General features: G+C 43.7%; 1 protein-coding gene across 1 annotated transcript in view; it reads right to left on the reverse strand.

The window, feature by feature from the left end:
• Positions 1 to 17529, reverse strand: part of ADCY2 (adenylate cyclase 2) — a 406568-nt gene that overhangs the window by 180160 nt on the left and 208879 nt on the right. The window contains exon 4 of the mRNA XM_082723386.1: positions 17480 to 17524. Within this exon, the coding sequence (XP_082579512.1) occupies positions 17480 to 17524 (45 nt within the window). The remainder of the gene's footprint in view (positions 1 to 17479; positions 17525 to 17529) is intronic.

The following is a 17529-nucleotide window of genomic DNA, read 5'->3' on the forward strand; positions in this document are numbered from 1 at the left end:
TTGATTCTCCAGTTCTTTAAGGTGTAGAGACAGCTGGTGTATTCTGGATTTTTCAATTTTCTTGTCATATACTTGTATCAGTCTTTTTATCTCTTTTTGTTTGTCTACTTCATAAATCTTACCTTGGGGCCCCTCTGGGCTGAACCTTCTTTTTCATCTTCCCTTTCTTTCCTTTCTCTCTCTCTCTCTCTCTCTCTTTTTTTCTTTTCTTTTGTCTCTCGTTTGGGTGGGGAATCCTGATTGCTCAGAAGTGTTCTAGGGTGCACCTTGACTGCACCACAGTTGATACATCCAGCTACATCTGTTCAGTCATCTCCCACCAAAATGACTAGGAGGAGGAATGCCCAACAGAAGAAAAATACAGAGGATGGACCTTCTGCAACAGAGCTAACGGCTATCAACATAGACAATATGTTGGAAAGAGAATTCAGGCTAACAATTATCCAGGCAATAGCTAGGTTGGAGAAAGCCATGGATGACCAAACGGAATTGATTAGGGCCGAACTGAAAGCGACCAGACAGGATGTTCACAATGTTAGGGCGGAGATTAAAGCTACCAGGGAGGAGGTTCACAATGCTCTCAATGAGTTCCAATCTAATCTAAACTCTCTCAAATCTAGGGTAACTGAGACAGAAGTTAGAATTAGTGATCTGGAAGACAAACAGATAGAGAGAAAGGATCAGTAGGAAGCCTGGAACAAACAGCTTAGAAACCACGAAAACAGAATCAACGAAATAAATGATGCCATGAAGCATTCCAACATCAGAATTATTGGAATCCCTGAAGGGGAGGAAAAAGAAAGAAGTCTAGAAGATATAGTGGAACAAGTCCTTCATGAAAATTTTCCCAATCTCGCGAATGGAACCAGCATTCATGTACTAGAGGCTGAACGGTCTCCACCCAAGATTCTACATTCCAAAAAAACATCACGACACCTGATAGTCAAATTGAGGAATTATAATTGTAGGTATAATCTCTTGAAAGCCGCCAGGGCAAAGAGGCTCCTTACTTACAGAGGGAAGCCCATCAGAATCACGTCAGACCTGTCCACAGAGACCTGGCAAGCCAGAAGAGGCTGGCAAGATATATTCAGGGCACTGAGTGAGGAGAACATGCAACTAAGAATACTTTATCCAGCAAGACTGACATTCAGAATGGATGGAGAGATAAAGAGTTTCCAAGACCGGCAAGGCTTAAAAGACTATGCAACCACCAAGCCGACACTGCAGGAAATATTAAGGGGGGTTCTATAAAAGAGGAAAAATCCTAAGAATAGCATTGAACAGAAATATAGAGACAATCTACAGAAAGAGAGACTTCAAAGGTAACTCGATGTCAATAAAAACGTATCTATCAATAATCACTCTCAATGTGAATGGCCTAAATGCACCCATAAAACGGCACAGGGTTGCAGACTGGATAAAACGACAGGACCCATCCATATGTTGTCTACAAGAGACCCATTTTGAACCTAAAGATACACGCAGACTGAAAGTGAACGGATGGAGAAGCATCTTTCATGCCAATGGGCCTCAAAAGAAGGCTGGGGTAGCGATTCTCATATCAGACAAATTAGACTTCAAACTAGAGACTGTAGTCAGAGATACAGAAGGACACTACATAATCCTTAAAGGGACTATCCACCAAGATGATCTAACAATTGTAAATATCTATGCTCCCAATATGGGAGCAGCCAATTACATAAGAAAACTGTTAATCAAGATAAAGAGTCATATAGATATGAATACACTAATTGTAGGAGATCTTAACACACCTCTCTCAGAAATAGATCATAGAAGCAGAAAATCAATAAAGAAAAAAGAGCATTGAATGACACATTGGACCAGATGGACCTCATAGATATATACAGAACATTCCACCCTAAAACAACAGAATACTCATTCTTCTCAAGTGCACACGGAACCTTCTCCAGAATAGACCATATACCGGGTCACAAATCAGAACTCAACCAATACCAAAAGACTGAGATTATTCCCTGCATATTCTCAGATCACAATGCTTTGAAACTGGAGCTCAATCACAAGGAAAAGTTCAGAAGGAACTCAAACACCTTGCTGTCAAAGAAGCTAAAGACCACCTTTCTTAAGAATGCTTGGATCCACCAGGAGATCAAAGAAGAACTAAAACAATTCATGGAAACCAATGAGAATGAAGACACTTCGGTCCAAAACCTATGGGATACAGCAAAGGCGGTCCTAAGGGGGAAATACATGGCCATCCAAGCCTCCCTCAAAAAAATTGAAAAGTCTCAAATATTTTGATGCGGAGAGAAAAAGAAACATCTGGAAACATCGAAAGTCAAGTACAGACTGACCTGCAGCAATCAGGAGAGATGATTCTTTGTAGATCTTTAAATTTTCCAAAATTTTACAAATATTGGTGGGAAAGAAAGGAGGTCGGTTGTCCAGCAACACTCTGGGCTGGTAACAGCCCTCACTGTCCACCCCTCTCTACTTTCCTGCTTGTTATTTTCTTAAGTGTTAAAAGGTGTCTTTAAAAGCACTGCTAATTTCCAAAAGTTCACAATGGGGCTACTTTTTATAACATTTAGAGCATTTCCGAGTGTTCATACAATAGAAGAATCTTGGTGCAAACCACCAGTTCACAGCTCCAAGAGACCCGCAGCCCATGAGGTTCATGGCTCATGCAATTTCCGCCTCGTGGCTAAGAGCCCCCGTGCGCGGCATGCTTGCTTGCAGAAGGCGCTCCAAATCTTTGACATATACGCTCTGTCCCCAGAACAACCCTATGGGACAGATGCTACCACTACTCACATTTTATAGACCGGGAAACCAAGGAACTGAGAAGTTTGAAAACCAATCAACCCACCCACCAGCCAATCAATTAAAACAAAAAATACTTGTCCAGGGTTGGTCACATAATCAGGCAGAACTGGTTATACTGGAAGTTAAAAGGCTCATTCACTCACCGCAAAGGACAGGAAGGTCTGCCCAGTGAGGGGATTCGTGTTAGGAGAAGCCAACCTTTCCTGAGTGCATCAGACTTTCCTACGGCTACTGTTTCCAGGGCTAAAGCCTGAGGGCATCAGGAGACAGACCCCGGGACACTGCAGGGGAAGGCAGATGCTCCCAAGAGTAAGGAACCCCCAAAGCAAACTTGTTTTTGAGTCTTGCCTTCAGGAAGCTACATGAGATCGCCCATCTGCGTCAGCTGTTGCTACTGCCTCAGTAACTGCTGTTTCTTTTCTTGTTGTTTTTTAAAGATTTATTCATTTATTTGGTGCACAGAGACAGAGAGAGAGATCACAAGCAGGGGGAGCTGCAGGCAGAGGGAGAGGGGGAAGCAGGCTCCCTGTGGAGCAGGGACCCGGATGAGGGGCTCGATCCCAGGACCTATGACCTGAGCCGAAGGCGGATGCTTCACCCGCTGAGCCCCCTAGGTGCCCCTGCCAGATGCATTTCTGCGAGTGACACGACAGTAGGACACAGTTCTATGGGATGTGCTATTTATGACTTTTATAAAGAACTTTGTTCTCTGAGATTACAGATATTAGGTAAGTGCAAATCTCAATAATGCTGAGATGTGTAACGTGCCGCAGAGTACTGACTTTCACAGCTTAAATGTAATACGCACTATTTATCTGGTCTTTCTTTTTTCTTTCTTTTTCTTTTTTTTTTTTTTTTTTAGATTTTGGTTTTATTTACTTATTTGAGAGAGAGAGAAAGAGAGAGAGAGAATAAGCAGGGCGGGGAAGGGCAGAGGGAGAGGAAGAAGCAGACTCCCCTTCGAGCACAGAGCCCTCTGGACTCCACCCGGGACCCCGGGATCATGACCTGAGTGGAAATGAGACACTTAACTGACTGAGCCAGTCAGGATCCCCCTATCGGGTCCTTAAACTGAGGTTTTATCCTACATGGGTGGAAGGAAAGTATGAAGGACTCGGTCTACTGAGCTGTGTGATTCAGGACAGCTTGTCCTTAGAGAAGCGATGCCCGCTTTCCTCCATAGGTTGCTGTCTTGAAGTAATCATTCCAGACCACGTTATCCATTAATAAAAACACTCCCAAGCTGAAATCATCGGATTTTTAAAATATTCGAGTTTTGTTCTTCTTGCTGTTTTAATTAACAGTTCTATTCTTACATTAGGCAACTACAATTATTTAGTCTTATCGTTTAAGCTTTACCAGTTTCTTGGCTCAGGAAGTTCCTCTTATTCCCTATCTTTTTATCTCTTTTGTTTGCATCAGACTTTCCTACGGCTACTGTTTCCAGGGCTAAAGCCTGAGGGCATCAGGAGACAGACCCCGGGACACTGCAGGGGAAGGCAGATGCTCCCAAGAGTAAGGAACCCCCAAAGCATTTTTTTTGTGTCTTACTGGAAAAAAATCCTAAAATTGCCATGTCACAGCACACGTGTGGGGTTGCACTTCCTGAGTGCACGCACGCCTGCAAGTCTTTACTTCAATCTCACTTGACCTGGTGTACAAATCAAAGTGAAAAATGCTTTTCTTAAGTATTTTTAAGACTTTGCGCTACTGTGTTTTTAACATCTGATGTTGTTTATAAGAAATGAAAATCAGACCCTCGTCCCATCACACTTAACCTAGAAGTTGTTATTTCTTTCCTCCACGCTAGAAGCTTCTAGGGTTTCTCTCCTCATTTCTCATACTAAAATGTTAGCAGCACAGAGATGGGTCCGTGTGGATCTCTGCAGTTTTCACTGAATAAACAAAAATTCAGGCTCGTAACTCAAATGTCTTATCAATTCCTCATAGAAAGAAACGTCTCTAACTCATGACTTAAGAGCAGAGGGGGTAAAGATATGACTAGAAAGAAAGTAAAGGATGTGATTAGGAACCTGTTCATTGGTCACCAGGTAACCAAAGAGAGCTCCATCTTCCTTCCCCAAACTCTTACAAACTAGACCCTCACTGGGATGGCCTTTGATGCTTTCTGTTGTCAACATTTCCTCTCTGTTGGCTGAATAAGTACCTCCTGGCATTTACGACTTGGAGGCTTTTTTTTTCCCCCTCAGGACTTTGAAGATGAACAGGCTGGCTTTGCTTTTATTATCACTCTGAAAGATCTCTCAGGGAGGCCTGCTCTACATCAAATGAGCCTCAGCTAACCTTCTGCTCTGATACGAACTGTCAGCTACTTCCTGGGCCCTCGCTTTTTAGGCCATGTGGAATTCAGAATGCTGAACCCCCACCCGGGCACCCATCTCCCAGAAGCCTGAGCATTTCCCTGGAAGCGGGGGGAGTGGGGAACATCAGACCTAGGTCCTGCTTTGCAGGGTGTAAGTGACACTGGAAACATGGACGGTGGTGCCGATTTTCAAATTCCTCATTCCTTCTGTTCAATGGGAGCTTCTGGGTAGAAAGGCTGAACAGGAAACAAACACAGAACTTTCTCTGAAGCATCAGAAAAGCAAGTTTTCCAAATCCTTTCTCAGCTGGAGCACTGGATTAGTCATTATGTTTCATGAGACCGAGAAAACAATCCAGCCCATCCTTCTCTATTTTACTACTGAAGAAAGAGAGTAAGAGATGAAATGATTAAAGTCATCATTCTCTAGAGAGAATATCCACAAAATACCATAATTTTGGTCTCTCTCTCTTTTTTCTGCATAATATGTTTGATTTGGCCTTTCTAGTCTTCATGCCCACGTTGCTCATTTCCCAATGAAATAAAATTATGATATCACTGAAGGCAGAAGACAGTAGCTATAAATGCTGATTTACATGGGGAATGATGGGAACATTTTTCATGAAAGCATATAAAAAGCAAACTTATTAAAAGGCAAGTTTTAACTTTTTTTTCCCCATTATTCATCAAAAACTTTGAGAGATTTGTCCCTTCTCTCTCCTGTGGAATTTGTCACATTTCATGCTTATTTCTATCAGCTGATGAAGTGCACTGCCCTTTTAATGAAAGGATTTCCCTGTTTTTCAATAGAGCATCCCAAATCCCACTCCTAACTTTTCAGGGAGCTCACTCATCTGGCAGTGTCACATCCTCACGGCCCGAGTTCTGAGTGCTTCTTGATCCATCTGCCCTTTTTAAAGCATAGAATCTGTGGTTGACGTTTGTTTCAGTGTATGGACCCATTCTGGGGAACACTCATTCCTGAAACATTTCCCCCCCAACTTGTTAATAAAATTCACCAGCAAAAGTCTGAAACAGCAGTTAAGTGCTGTACTCATCGATCGCAGAATCTAACACTGTTTCAAACATGCAGAATCCTTGGGCGCCTGGGTGGCTCAGATGGCTGAGTGACTGCCTTCGGTTCAGGTCATGGTCCCAGTATCCTAGGATCAAGCCCCGTGCCTGGCTCACTGCTCAGCGAGGAGTTCACTTCTCTCTTTGCCCCTCCCCCTGCTTGTGCGCACTCTCTCTCTCTCTCTCTGTCTCTCATAAATAAATAAATAAAATCTTTTTTAAAAGAAAGATCCATTATCCCATAAATCGTCCCCACAACATGTCCATGAGCCAAGTGTTTCATCAAAAGCTAGTTTATTTTATTTTATTTTTTTTAATTTGACAAAGATCACAAGTAGGCAGAGAGGCAGGCAGAGAGAGGAAGGGAAGTAGGCTCCCTGCTGAGCAGAGAGCCCGACTCGGGACTCCATCCCAGGACCCCGAGATCATGACCTGAGCCGAAGGTAGTGGCTCAACCCACTGAGCCACCCAGGTGCCCCTCAAAAGCTAGTTTAAATGCATCTTCTTCAGCAGATCTGGATCGAGCTAACGGGCTGGGTGATTCCAAGCTTGCATCTTGTCTTTGACATAATAATTGGGTTGTTCATAACACACACACACACACACATAAATTCTACCTGTACACTCCCTTCTGGAAGGCTATGTTGATCACTTCCATAACAATGAAGCTAATGTTACCCAAGTTCATAAGAATACTTTAGCCAAAAACATACTAGAGAATTTTGGGGAGAGGAATACGGGTCTGGGAGAATAATGAATGGCCCATTTTTGTTGTTTGCCTTGGTTAATCTTTTGAAGATTTAACATGCATGACGACGTGATATAAATGAGCGTCATAATGGGAAGATGCATCTGAGAGTGTCAGGTTCATCCAAAGCAGCCACGGGCACACGGGGCTCGAGGATTACACAGTCAAGGATTAAATACGCAGGTTTTCATTCCAAAAGGCTTGTTTAGAAAACCAAAGTCTTAATATCTTAGAGATCTTAGAGAATTGGGCCGAAACACAGCCAGAAAGGTGCCTAAATCAGAACTCGGGAAAAAAGAAAGAAAGAAGAAAGAAAACAATAAGAAAATTCTATTTTGCGGCCAAAAAGTCATTCCCTGGACTCCTGTTTTCTGGTCAGCCCCAACATGTGGAGTCAGTGACCAGCAGGAAGGAACTCTCAGCACACCTGCTGCAGCCTTCAGAGCTCTGACCTAAGAAGGTGCTCGGACCTGCCTCCCGGGGCTCCTGTTTCTAACCTTCAATCCAACTATTCCAGGGGTGCTGATTGACTTTCATCTTCGGGTGAAATGCCTACCCTTGCTTTTCCCTTTCTTAGAATGAGGATTACACCTGTAGGAAAACCACCCAACATTGAAACATTCAGCCCTGGGCAGTGACCCTCCGGGGAATAGGGCGATGGCACATTCACTGATACACATTTTTCTTTCTAAGAGGATGAATTCTTTTTCTTCTACCATTTAATCTTATGGTTTTACTTGAATGTGCTTCTAAAACAGTTAACCCACCTGAAGGTTTGAGTTTTGGTCTTAACCCATTCTCTTTATTTTACCTACAGTCTTCTCAGCCTTTTTGTTCCCTTTCACAGTTTCCGTATGTTATTATTTATTTGCCTATTTAATAACTCTTTTTCATTATTTTCATCTGAGTTAAGTCCATTCTTGTAGAAATTACCAGATATGAGTTCACATACACAATGGACCAGTGCTGGGATTAGTTAATAACTGTAATCCAGGAACACAGTTACCTTTCTGGAAAAATCAATCAATCCTTCTGCCCTTTCCTTCCTGGGAATCAATGATTCAGAATAAAAGAAAGACACATTTGGGAAACTGTAATATATTACAGTAGAAACAATAGTTAGTGTATAGCGTATTGGTAGAGATGCTATAGTAAGACATGTAATACAACACTAGTTTCCACCTTGGGTGAAGAAAACCTTGACCAAATAATTTGCTTGGAAATTTCTGGCTCCTCTTTATAGCTGGATATGTCCAAAGAGATGTTAACAGTCACTGCGTGCCTTTCCTCACTTCCTATTTTCTCCTTACCTGAGCTCAGTCGTTTCGACCCCTCTGCCAGGGGCACTGGTGACCGCCATGTTGCCGAGACTGGTGGTCCCCTCTTTGATGCTCCATCCACTGTGACTGTTTCAGCACTTGACTACGTTGGCCACTGTCCCCCTAAACTTTCTCTCTTGGCTTCTCTGGCTTTTCTCCTTTACAAATGATCTTTCTCAGTGACTTTGGCTGACTCTACTCCTTCTGTCCTTTTCTCTAATGTTGGTGCATTTTGGGTCATGGCCCTGGGCCATTTTCATATTTTCTGATCATATTCTTTCCCTAGAGGATCTCATTTAGCCCTTTAAATACCAACTATATGTTGATGACCTCCAAATTGACATTTTTAGATCAGGATCTTACTTATAACTACAGCTTGGCCATCTCCCTTTGGACACATAATAGGTATCTCAGAATTAACTGTTCAATACTCCATTCTTGAATTCCACCCCACCCCTACCTCCAATGAATATTGTTCCCAAAGACTTTGTCATCTTCTAAGTAACACACCAACTGTTACCCAGTTGCTCAAATGCAAAGCTTCTGAATCTTTCTGGATTATTTTATCTTTCTCTCATCCAACATCCAACTCAACAGCAATTCCTACCCATTTAATTTCAAAATATGTCCTGCATCTGTCAACTATGACCAAAAGCTTCTCTTATCTCTAATCTGGATTGCTGTCCAAGCTTATCCCTCTGCTAACGCTCCCTCCTCCCACACTCCATTCTCCTCCAGCACTCAGAGAGATCCTTTAAGAATGTTACCAGTCCATCTCCCGACCTCACTTAAACCCTTCAGTGCCTTCCCATTCAGTGTATAACAAAATTCCAAGTCCTTAGCATACCTTGCAAGGCTCAGTGTGTGCTCTGGCTCCAGTCTGCCTGTCCAACTCTCTTCTTGGACCCAATGGTCCACTGACCTGTATGTTCCTCAAGTGAGACAATCTGGTTCTTAACCCTCTGCAGGGCTTCCCCTTGTTAGAGAACTTTCATCAGGTTACCAAAGGGCTACATCCTTCTGTAATACCTATTTCAGCTCTAGTGTCACCTCCCAGAGGACCTTCCCTGATGGCCTCTCCAATGCACCACTCCACCTTCCCCATTATGCCTTGTCCCCTGAACTCACTGTATCTTCTAATCAAACATATGCATTTAATAAGTTATAGTTTGTCTCCTGTCATTGCAGTTTAAGTCCAAAGAGAACAGGAACCTTAAGCTTTAGGTATTATTCTATTCCCTGGAGTTAATCCCTTGGCACATAACACATAATCAAAGATAAAACTGTGAAGTAGGAGCACTGACAGATCTATGCCTTCCAGGCACCATAATTCTGTATTCAAGGGAAGTATATATGTAAAGCCATATTTTTTAAAGATTTTATTTATTTATTTATTTGACACAGAGAGATCACAAGAAGGCAGAGAGGCAGGCAAAGAGAGAGGAAGGGAAGCAGGCTCCCTGCTGAGACGAGAGCCCAATGCAGGGCTCGATCCCAGGACCCTGGGATCATGACCTGAGCCGAAGGCAGAGGCTTAACCCACTGAGCCACCCAGGCGCCCCTAAAAGCCATATTTTAACTTAACAGCTTTCTGTGCACATCCTGACCTCAAATGTTCCTCCTGTTTCATTCCCGAGATTATTGGATAACTGTACATATTTTCACCTTTATGGAAAACAGAGGTCTCTGGGAGGAATTTTCACATCCAGCAGCTGACATATAAATGGTCCCTAATATATTTGTTCTAGGGCTCAGAAAAGCCCTAGAACAAAATTTCCTAAACCTTTGAGGACACTCAACAACCTAAAACAAACAAAAAATCCAAAGATTAACACTTCTTGGAAACATATATGCAATTAACATAATTCCAAAATTTGTTAAGTCCTAATTTTTAATTTAGTATAAATCTCAGTGGGTGCCTCAATTCAGTAAGAAAATGCTAATGCCACGTGAAGTATTTTTGTCCATGACTGTGCTCATGGTAATAAATTATTAAACAGGTTCAATAACGTTAACACTTGAAAAGCCCCATGTTGGTAAGTATAAAGTGCTTCTTTCTCCCTATTAACAGTTCAGTGGCCTATCTGTGGTTTCATCTGCAAGAAGAAAAATATCATCGAAGACTTGACACTTTGCCTTTCATTTTGGAGTAAACGTACATTTTCTCCGACATGTGATAAAAACCAGAAGAATGGATGATGCAAGCAGAAGGACTGATTTTGGAATTCCTTTCTATTGGGGTTATTTTTCTCATATCAAGTGATGTCGAGCTTTCTTGAATCTTTCGACTACATTATCCTTTGCCTATTATACAATCTTGCCAGCATCAAAATATTGCATCATGGGGTATAAAAAGTAGGCGGTCTCCATGAAACACTAAAAATTCCCAGAGGCCAAAAATACCAAAACCAGATGCTCTCCTTAGGGCGCAACTTCTGTTTTCTGTGCTTCTTTTTATGTTATCAGCATAGATTAGCTCAGGATAAGCTACAGCAACAAAACTGTTTCCCAGGTGTTTCTCCAATAAGACAGGTGAATTGCTTACCATAAATGTTAGATGGGAATTTTGCTCAAGTTTCTCACATAAAGGAAACTTCTGCAGAATATTATTTTACCATTTAGCTTTTCTGTTGTCATGATATAAATAGATATTTGCATATATTTAATCATTAGAAGAATCTCTGCTTGACTAATTGTTGTACCCCTATTTTATTTTTCTTCCTGCGGAGCAGAATGTCTAACTTGTTACAGGATGTACAGATAGTCATTAGTGCTCTTTTCGTGAGGGGCTATTACTAATCTCCTGTGGTTCTGCTCCGCGTTAGGCATGGCATTCGACAGTGAGTCTTGGGAAACCTTCCTCTGTGGTCTTGGATCTATAATTGTTGGTTTCTCTATAAAGGAGCCAAACTACACATTCACAAGATGGCCCTCATTGCAATCTTCGGAAATATGTACTGATTTCAAGCATTTTAACTGAAGGACCTATCCAAAAATACTTCGGCTTTATTAATATATTTTTTCTGGAATTGATTTTCACTCCTCATTTGAAAGAACCTGGTCAAAGGGTCATGGTAAAATGCAGTATTTGGAAATACCTTGCCCTGGAATTTCTCAGTGAGGCATCACACACGAGCATCCTGAGAATTTACGTCATCAGTATGAGACAACATGGTGCAAACCATGACAACCGTTCTTGAACTTCCATCTGATGGACTCAAATGGCGAACGCTTTGAAGCTAGCCCTTTCATGAAACCATGACTCTTTGTTTTTTTCAACTTTCAAGCAAAAGGTAAGTGTCTTTCAACCTCTCCCTAATGTGTGCTGAGGATGAGGTGGTGATCAACCTTTACATGAGTGCAGCCTCTCCAACGAGACAGGAAATGATGTCATCTATCACTTAATACAATGGAAGAAGGTGGTGACCAAGAACAATGTAAGCTATGACTTCATCAGGGAAGATAAAGATTGTCCAGGTGATGATTTAATAAACTAGAAAAAAAGTGGGCTCACAAAATAACATATTCCGCTGGCTGGGAGGAAAGCGTGGTTAATAATCTTTGATGATGCAAGACCCTGAGCAGAGCCCGCATATCGGAACCCAACTGCATGTAGGGCACGATGTTGTGCGTTTCCATGTTCCGTTACCCTGACTGGAGGCACTGCCCCACCCAAAGGTCTTGGGTAACATTTATAACGTTTCCTGCTTGAGTTCTTCAGGAGTTGCACTGGGAATGTCTCACCGGCTGGAACTCTTGTTGGCCTCTTGAAGCCCAATTTGCTTTCCTGAAGAAGCAATGCTGTTGAGATGCCGCAGCTCGGACCCCACCAACCAGCTCCCACTGAGATGACAGAAACTGGAGGACGCAATGAGTCCAGCAACATGAGCCGCCAGGATTGCCTCACCCTGCCCGTTCCGTGGGTGAAAAGGAAACTCTTGAATTTGGGGAGATGATGCGAGTAGAAAGAGTGTCGGGGACAATTATCCACCAGCTAGGCAGACAAAGCAAAACATTTCTCTGTCCCATCTGTTCGCAGCAAGGAAGAATGAAGCCCACTGGGGCAGGAACTCCTGGGATGGCCTGGTCACGGGAAACCCTCCCTCCAGCCCCCTCGAGCCCTATGGCCCGGCCAGGGTGGCCGCAGACTTCTGTGGTTGAATGCGAGCTCTGATGCCATCAGTATATCGTGGCCACACAGGCGACCAAGCACTTTCTGAACAGAAAGCTGTTTGGGAGGCAGAAACTGTCTCTTGAACTGGGCAAGGTATCAAGCACAAGCTCCATCAGAGAAACTCAGAAGTTAAGAAATCGGATCAATGTCACAGGCAAAGAGAACAACACCCATGTCAGGTCAGGTGGTCGGCCCCCATAGTGCACCCTCCTCTCGGCCCCTGCACCACAGCGTGGCAATAAAGCCATGGACAGAGTCCACGCTGTGACTCCGTGTGTGAGTGAGCTCCCGCAGAACTTCCAACGCTCCACAGGCGACACTCTGCTCATCATGATGGTGTGGCACCTAATGATCAGATCATGTCTGGTCTTGTCGTATGCTTTCCTGTTTCACCAGTAATGATAAACAATGTAGTTAATGAAACAAAACTCCTATATACCTGGGAAAATCTCCAGCTAACCCATGCTTAGAGATCACTCCAACAAAGCTGCCATGAACCAACTTGGGAAGCAGTAAAAGCCGCACTTATTAGCTGAGTCATCTTCTGTAGGTAATTTGGACATTTGGCCAGTTCCTTTATCCAGATAACGTAGGAGAAAGGACTTCGGTCATCAGGTTCATCCAGAAATAAAAAAAGATAATGGCTTGGAGAAGAGGACCCCATCCTAGTCCCTGGAACCTGGGATATGTCACCTTACATGGCAAAACAAGAACATGGCAGATGTGATTAAATTAAGGACCTAGAGATGGGGAGATTACCTTGGGTTATACTTACGGAGGGAAGCAGTAGAACTAGAGGCAGACAGAGGGAAGAAAGTACAACTGAGAATCAGACGGGACAGAGAAAGATGGAGAGGAGAAGAGAGGGAGACTAGAAGATGCTATGCTGCTAAATTTGGAAATGGAAGATGGGCAGGCTCCAGCACCTTGAAGAGGCAAGGAAACAGATTCTCCCTCAAAGCCTCTGAAAGGAGCCAGCCCTGCCAATACTTTGACTTTAGTTCATGAGACTGAGTTTGGACTTCTAACTTCTAATGATGAGAATAAACTGTTCTGTTTTAAGCCACTTCACGTGTGGTCATTTGTTATAGCAGCAACAGGAAGTGCGTACAATATATGTAAAGTACTAAAGAGACTACCTGGTCCATTAGAAAGACTCAAAAAAAAAAATTAGTTCCTTTTTTTCTTCTTTCTCTCATGAAAACAGACAAAATATAGCAGCCCAAATCAAAAACCATTCAACAACACTTTTCCTGGCATTCTCAATGACTTATGTCATGTGATCAGCAATGCCCTCATGTGACCTGCTGTCATGCTCGGATGAACACGTGTGCATTATCTACCCAACCACGAACACAAAAGGACCAGTTACATTTTCCACCAAAGTATGCACAGAGGAAAAGCAATTAGTCCTCAAGGAGAGCCAGGAAGTCTACTGACTCAGTAACCACCCCCGTGCCTCCACCCTGGTTTACCAGGGCGCTGTCTGTGTCTTGCTTGACTGGTGCTTTCTCCTGGAATGCATATTCCGTCATACTCCATCTATAGCATGGTTCCAGATGAAGGAAGACGATGTAAAAATGCTCTGATCACATTACTTTAAAAGAAAGACAACATATACATGCAAGAGGGTTTGTTTTCTTTCCATTAAAAAAGCAAATCCAGTTTTTACAACTACAGAGGCAAAATTTATTTCCACTGCCCATGCGGTTAGGAGGGAAAGTTCTTGTTTTGCTCTGAATCCAGCTCCCGTCAATTCTGGAGAGTCTATTACATACTCCGGGGAGAAACGCTCGTTTTCTCAGCTTTGATAAAGAGCCTTGTATCTCGCTGACACAGTGCTCAAGAAACGGCTGTGGCTTTTCTGGCAGGACTCAAACTTAACACAAGAATCAAAACTCCCCGAGAAGACACCTTCCAGCCCCAATGGTGGCCTTGATGCTAACGCATTACATCTCCCACCTGATATTAAAAAAAAAAAAAATCATAGTTTTTAGTGTTTCTACATGACAGCATTTTCAGGGGAAGAATATAACTCTTGAGAAAAACTCTGCAAACATTTTTCATTCCCTCCTCTCCCCAAATCTCACAGCACAAAGAGTCACTTTATTCAAACATGGTTTTTATCTCTAAAAATTCATCTCATTTGAATCTAGGGGAAATATCACAACATCTGAAGAAAGGAAAGGAAAGAGTGGAGCAGAGTTGAAAAGGTTTCAGAATTCCTAGACATCAGCTACGACAGCCCCCAGCGGGGTGGTCAGCTGGGCTCACCTGACATTGACCTTCCTCTCAAGGAGGAAGGTCGGTTGAGTGACCCTGTGAAAGAGGCTCAGGAACGACCCAAGATGGCGGTTTCTCAGCCTCTGGGAACGTTAGCTCCCTCTGAGGCAACGGCCGATGGAGAATACTAACATGGATGGCTCTTATTTTATCATAACAGATGCTGAAGCAAATTCTTTTGCTCAGCACACACCCCTGTCCTTGAGTGGAGCATCTGAAGGACATTGCTGGTTGTCATTGTGACTACGGGTGGAGCCAAGATGGTGTGTGGCTGGGCAGGAAGTGACGTGTGGACCCCTTGGAGCACCTGAAGGACACTGTTGTTGCCATTGTGACTACGGGTGGAGCCAAGATGGTGTGTGGCTGGGCTGGAAGTGACGTGTGGACCCCTTGGACCATAATTGGGTCTGTGGCTATACCAGGCCCCACTGTCTCAGAGACTGACCCTCTGTGTGAAGGACACAAAGATTGCCGCTGCCTAATTTTCATGTATTTCCTTATATCTATCAGATCGTGTCTTACTGATGTTATTAACGAAGAGAAGTTTTTGTTCCCACTTAACTACAAGTCAGTCTGAAGAAAGTACAAGCATTCATTCTAACTCTAGAAACACATTTCCCAAAACCCTAACAAGAAAAATACCACGTTCTAGGCACCAGACCCTGGGCACTGACTCCCAACTTCAAGAGCAAAGCACATTTGTGGTATTAGATTATATTTTATTAAACATCTTTACTACAAGGTCTTCTTTTTCTTTCACAGTGTCCCTTTTATTTCATTTATTTTTTAAAAGGTTCCTTTGTAAAACACTAGTAAATGCCCTTATAATGTCTTATAACACTCTCATGATGGTCCCAAAATTCTCTGGCACACAGAAAGCCACAGCTCTAATTCCCAAACTATTAAGGTCACCGTGTGGCCACCGGACTACTTGGAAGCCACCATGAAAGGCTGGCACCCAGTTCTGCTTGCTCAAGGACTCTTCAGAGAAGTATGTAGTGCAGACGAGGTCAGTAGTCTGACTTACGTTTTTGTTAGAACGGGTACTATAAATATTAGGTTATATAATCTGTCTACTTGGAATGTCAGTTCCCTCAGCCTTGGTGCGATTTTGAAGCAGATTCAGGAGGTGATGGAACAGGAAGTTCAATATGTCTGTCAGGACCCACCTGACAGAGTTGCTGCTATTTGAAAAAGGAAACCATCTATCCTAAAACATCAGGACTCTTCAGGGAAAACAGTCCTGTGGAATTTTCTAGAACCCAGATTTAAAATACTACTGGAATACAGGTGAATGAAAACATACTGGACAACGGTCCCAAGTTAACTGCCTATACTTCTTAATGTTGGATCTAGAGTTTGATATGCATAGAAACCAAAGAACTAAACATTCGTCCCTAACTACCTTTGCTATACATGCTCTAACACAAAATGCTGCTTCTTTAAAGATTTACTGATTTGAGAGAGAGAGAGAGAGAGGGCAGGGGATGGAGGGGCAAAGGGAGAGAGAGGCTTACACAGACTGCGCTAAGCACAGAGCTTGATGCGGGACTCCATCTCACGACCCTGAGATCATGAACTGAGTCGAAACCAAGAGTCAGACACTCAACCGACAGATCCCCCCAAGGCACCTCCACAAAATGCCGTCTAAAAATTAACTACGAGATTTGCCGATAATACCAGTGAGAATGCAATATTCACAGCCATATTTCCAGCGCCTGGACTCACTCCTGACCGGCGCTCACTCGTTGTCGAATGAACTGAACTCCCTGTTTTCAAAACGGAACTCAATCACGATTCTTCGGTCTGTACACAAATAAAAGTCCACATCGACGTTTGAGGGATGCTTTTTTGCTGCCACGACTGTGATACATTTTGGAGCAATTTTATAGAATGGGCGAACGCGGAACAATCTAACAAACAGTACGAAGCACCTTCTGTGTGCCCGTATGGACTGGTACGGCAGGACCCAGGATGAATGCCCGGGGGGGGGGGCTGCTGTTCACAGAGGCTCCTGCTACTTGTCCCCTTCAGGAGCCGAGTTCCTGGGGACGATACCCGAACCCAAGAAACACAAAGCCCGTCGTCCGTCTGTCGCATGCTGTCCCGCCATCGCCTGAAGTCCAGCACGTTAAGACGGGGTCCCTTGTGTATTTATGGTTTTCCCTCCAAAACATTTGTTTCCCCTGCTCTCCACCATCCTTGATGACACTGTGGCTTTGCCTGCCACACGTCCTTCTCGCCCGCCCCTCCCTTTCCCAAGGCTTTGTCGTAACCCATATCTCTGCTGTGCATTTCCGTGCACACGGGTCAGCACAGGACAGCCCCTGTTACGGCAAAGAGCTCTCTGTTGGACCCTCCACCTCAACTGCTGTCACCCCCCGCAGGGACAACCTTGCTTACTTCCCACCACGTGGACAACAGGTGCCGTGGGAAGCACTGTGGGGCAGAGGGGGCTCAGACGTTAGCTGGGGAAACGCTATCACAGAGCACTGAGCCGGCAGCAGAAGCGAGGAAGTGCACCAGGCATTATTATTATTATTATTATTATCAATCACCACTCTTACTGGAACGTCCAGCCGTGTGGGGGTGGCAGGCGGTGTGGTGCTAGCCTGTGGGGGATCCTAGGGCGCCTGGGTCTGGGTCTGCAGACGCCATCCCTGAGCACGGGCAAGCAGAGGCTCCGACTCTTGCTGAGGCCCATGGTGGGCACACGGCATACCCGGTATCGACAGAAAAATGTATCTCACCTGCTGCCGCTTTTCAAATTCCAGCTTGATTCGAGACTTGATACAGTTGC

This window comes from Mustela nivalis (genome assembly GCF_964662115.1).
Source record: "Mustela nivalis genome assembly, chromosome: 3".
In the NCBI taxonomy this organism is placed as follows: Eukaryota; Metazoa; Chordata; class Mammalia; order Carnivora; family Mustelidae; genus Mustela; species Mustela nivalis.